Source organism: Elaeis guineensis, chromosome 15, assembly GCF_000442705.2.
Source record: "Elaeis guineensis isolate ETL-2024a chromosome 15, EG11, whole genome shotgun sequence".
Lineage (NCBI taxonomy): Eukaryota > Viridiplantae > Streptophyta > Magnoliopsida > Arecales > Arecaceae > Elaeis > Elaeis guineensis.
Window position 1 is genome coordinate 53,290,989 of NC_026007.2, and position 4,233 is coordinate 53,295,221.

Here is a 4,233-nt window from a genome sequence, read left to right on the forward strand (position 1 = left end):
CAAGGAGTTCCCCCAAACACAAGCAATGTTATGGAGCACTTGGAGGTCAACAGAACCTATAAACTCAGTAAAGAAAGGACTGGATATCCTATTGGCAGCTGGGATATGGTGTCTATGGAAAGAACGAAATAAGAGATGTTTTGATTTTCATGCTTATCTTCTGCGTCTGGTGACTAAACAATTGCAAAGCTGTTCATATTCTGGATGGAACACTTCAGGGGTTAAGAAGTCTGGTAAGAAGTATGATAGATAACCCAAGCTGACGCTTGTGCAACAACTACAAGACTGAAAAATGTACTCTCTGAACGAATGTCATAGGGGTTGCGAAATTCTCTTGTTGCAATCGAATGTAATTCTGAAAATTAACCCCTCTGCCAACTTGCTGTAACGGGAACAGCACCAAATTCCTTCCCCTCCTAACTACATCACACTGTAAAAACTATTATATATATTACTTCTTATAATATAACACTTATTGAGTTAGGTTTTCCCTAACTCCTTTTCATCAAAAAAAAAAATATATATGCTAGGTAACATAAACTTGGAACGGAAAGAATGAGAAGTAACAAAAGAGTACACAGAGCCACGTAACGGCAATATCTGTTTGACATGTTATCCATTAGTTTTTAGTGTCATACGAGATTAATTAGAATGAAGCATATAATAGAATGGAACGCCAAATCAAATAATTAATCCTTTCCAAGACAAAACAATAATGATGATTCAAGTGAGCTGATTCCACATTGTAGTAACATATATTCCATTCTTGATAAATATCTTCACAATTAATCCCTGAGGGCTGGATTCAAATATCTGAAAACACAAGACAATACATAGTAAATTTTACAAACCTCTAACACGTTACGATCTTTTGCCAAGAATAATGCATATAACCTGCCCCTCATCCATCCCATTAGGCAACCTCATTGCCAAACCCCTTCAATAAGCGGGGTGAATAAACAACACATCCTCGACTGTACCAATGATGCAAGCTATAAACTTCTTCCAATCTACCACCGCTTAGGTGATATGAGAAGATCTTTGGATTTATTAGAAGGAAAACAACATCCACATTTGGATGAAATTCCAAGATACGAATACTTTTTGTTTCAGGGATCCCATGTTTCTGTAACATAGCTCTGATACTAATGCAATGCTTCAACACCCATTCAACATGACAGTAGTCCGTAAGCATCCAGACCTTTATCTCATCCTTGCCTTGCAGCATATAATGCAAATAACCCCCCGAGTGTCCAAGACATTCTATTCCATCAGATACAGGCAGCTCAATTCTACGGCAAACCCTTCCCTCTAGATCAATTCCCAAGACTTGGTTCAAACCATTGGTAGCGTAGAAAATTTCATGGAAGAAAGTAGCTTGTGGATTGTGATACTCTTTGGCATCAGAGACTTCGCTCACGACCCACTCGTTTGTCTTAGTCGAGAAGATCATAAACCTAGGGATCTCCTGGAAGTCGACGCGGAGGACATGGTAGTGGCGGGAGATACGAGGATCGAAGCCCAAAGCTAGGTATTGGAAACGGTATCTATCATTTCCTTTAGGGACCATAACCCACTCTCGAGTGGCGGGATTGCAGACATAAGCCCACGAGCGGCAAAAGGTTCGAAGCTCCCGGCCGCCTTGTGGAACCCACGAGCGGCAAAGGAGGAGGCCATTGCAGGAGCTGATGACCTCCATATTGTGTATGTTGCGCAAGAAACTGAGGGCGGTGTCGATGACAAGATCATCACCATTGTTTGAGAGGCTGATATATTGGACACCAATCCTTCCCCCGTGAGGAGGCCCGAAGCGTCCAACGGGCACATTGATGAAAACGCCACATGGAGCACGAGGGAACTTGTTGTGATAGCAGGGATCCGAGGAAAGAGCGAACCAGGACTTGGAGACACATTGGAATCGGAAAAAGGACTTGGTCGGCAGGTGAGAAAGGATCTCGGCCACGAGATCGTCCGTCAGTTTGGCAACACGGCGAACCATCTTCTTGTTGAGAGAGACGAGGCTTCTTTCTTCCTCTCTTCCGACAGGGCTCAACTTTGGAAACCAAGATAAGTGTTGAATTTTTATATAAGGATGGCGACCCCTTCGAGGCTCCGTAGGCCGGCAGTGTTCGGGTACGGGAATATAAATAAATGCTGAGTTGCGGTATCTTCAAGGTTTTTATCGCTAACATCCGGCTGGTGCCCAGTACTTTCTTGCATTTAGAATCCTCAGACGGCAGTTCCTGTATGCATGAGCTCTTCTTCTACTATATTGGTTTTTGCAGCCAATTAATAGACTGACTTCAAGGCATTGTCTAATGTTTATCAAGCAGCGGAAATTGAACTTTAAGTTCACGGGGTAGAGATGCATAAAATTTTGGTAATTTTAATTCAGTTCTTAGTTTAGGCTGGTTTGATTTGGGCTCTCACATTCCAAACGAGGGGATTGGGTAAGCAGATCCATCTTGAACTGGAAGAGTTTTTAAAATTAAAATTCCTAACCAATATGCATAATATTGAAAGGATTTAGGAAATCTAATTATGATAAGAATTGAATGAGAAAGATATTGCGATGTCAATCGGTTTAGTGAGATATTTGGTTTTGGGCACATCAATTTAAGATTTACGGCTTGTCTGTCATCCAGATTGGAAATGTTGGCTAAGGGTCGATACGAGCTTTCATGATGGCGGTTTGGTGCGTGGATGCTGTGGTCAGGTGGCAACAGTTCTGACGCCGCATGTCTCCAACTTGGTGATGGATGGTGGAGATTTCGATTGGATCATTGCTCTAATGCTGGTTTGACCTGACACAATAAAGACAAGGTAGTCTACCTATCGAAGCATATACGACGGAGGACCCTTAATGCCTAAATTAGACTTGACTCTCAAGGAATAGGAGGAGGCTTGAGAGCGGCAAGGAATGCGATATACATGTGAGGGCTGAATCTAGATCAGCCATATGGTGAGCTTTCAATAATCAGTCTATGGTGAGACTTAATTGCTTGGTTTGTTATGTCGACTATGATCGATTTTAAGATATATCATTTGTCTCTCATTTTGAGATTAATCTGACTTTATCAGCTAGGGTGAAGGAAATAGTTTTTCTCTAACCAGGCCGACTGGTCGAGGCAAGAATGAAACTAATCAACCATGTTTGCCTTGTCAGTTTTGAAAAACTACTGGAGACCACATTTATAATTGCCTGCTGGCATCTGCCCTTTCAAAGATGTACTATTAATAGTGGGATTTTTGGGATAATGATTAGACACTTTACAGGTAGTGATCCAAGTAACAGTCAATCACTTGATTGACATATGGTGGAGATCGAATAAAGCATCCGAATGGTTGTGTCAATCTGGGCTCCCCGAGGCTCTGTAAACTGCCAGTGACTAGCACATTTTCTCCATTTCAAGCCTTCTGCAACCAATCATCTAGAGAGAGAGAGGTTGAGAGTGGGCTAGCATTGTCTCTAAAATTCTTTCCGCTCACCTTCCTCCAAAGTCTCTGCTCGTCCTCACCGCTGGTGTTTATCCTTTCGTCCCTTCATTGAAGCTTTTTCAGGTGAAATTTCTGGTAGGTCCTCCTGGCACATTGCTCCAATTCAGTAGTTTTAGTATTTTTGCCCCTTGTTCTACCTTTTTCTTCCCTCATTCTTCTTTTTGCTCTGACTGGGAGAAATGATGAGGTAAATATTGAAAAAAATTTATGATAGTGCAATATATACAATTAAAAAATTTTATACAGCATGTTGGGTATTGTTGGTGCAAAAATCTGCTTGCGCCGGAGAAGCTGGAGTCGGGGAAGCCGCGGTCACCGCCGGGACCTGCAAGGGAAGTCTAAACCGGAGGTGGGGTTGCTCCGGCAAGACCCTCCGACGCTCAAGTCTGTTCTCTGCCTCAACGAGAATGGAGTGCTCGAACGGAGAATTTAGCAGAGTTTTGAGATAAGAAATGAGCTTAGAGAATAACGTATCTGGATCCCCCCCTTTTTATAGGCGGAGGAGGTAACGGATTGATGGCGACGTCTGTAACCGTCTGGTCGTGGGCCGCCCATAGTCAGGGAGAATTTATTGCGAGGGGTAGTGGAGCTAAATCGTGGCTATCACCGTAGCTCGCCACGTGGAATCAGTTGCGAGGAGTGGAGCAGCGTCGGTTGTCGTAACTTGCCAGCGGGTGGGAGAATCGCCCGGTATCCGTCGCAGGAGGTGGAGCAGGTTCGTGGCCGTTATTGTGG

General features: G+C 43.3%; 1 protein-coding gene across 1 annotated transcript; it reads right to left on the reverse strand.

The window, feature by feature from the left end:
- Positions 1–700: 700 nt before the first annotated feature.
- On the reverse strand, positions 701–2,035 carry LOC105057990 (F-box protein At5g49610). Its single transcript, XM_010940742.3, has one exon. It carries the CDS (start codon positions 1,997–1,999, stop codon positions 914–916), a length of 1,086 nt encoding a protein of 361 aa, XP_010939044.1. The 5' UTR covers positions 2,000–2,035; the 3' UTR covers positions 701–913.
- Positions 2,036–4,233: the final 2,198 nt, after the last annotated feature.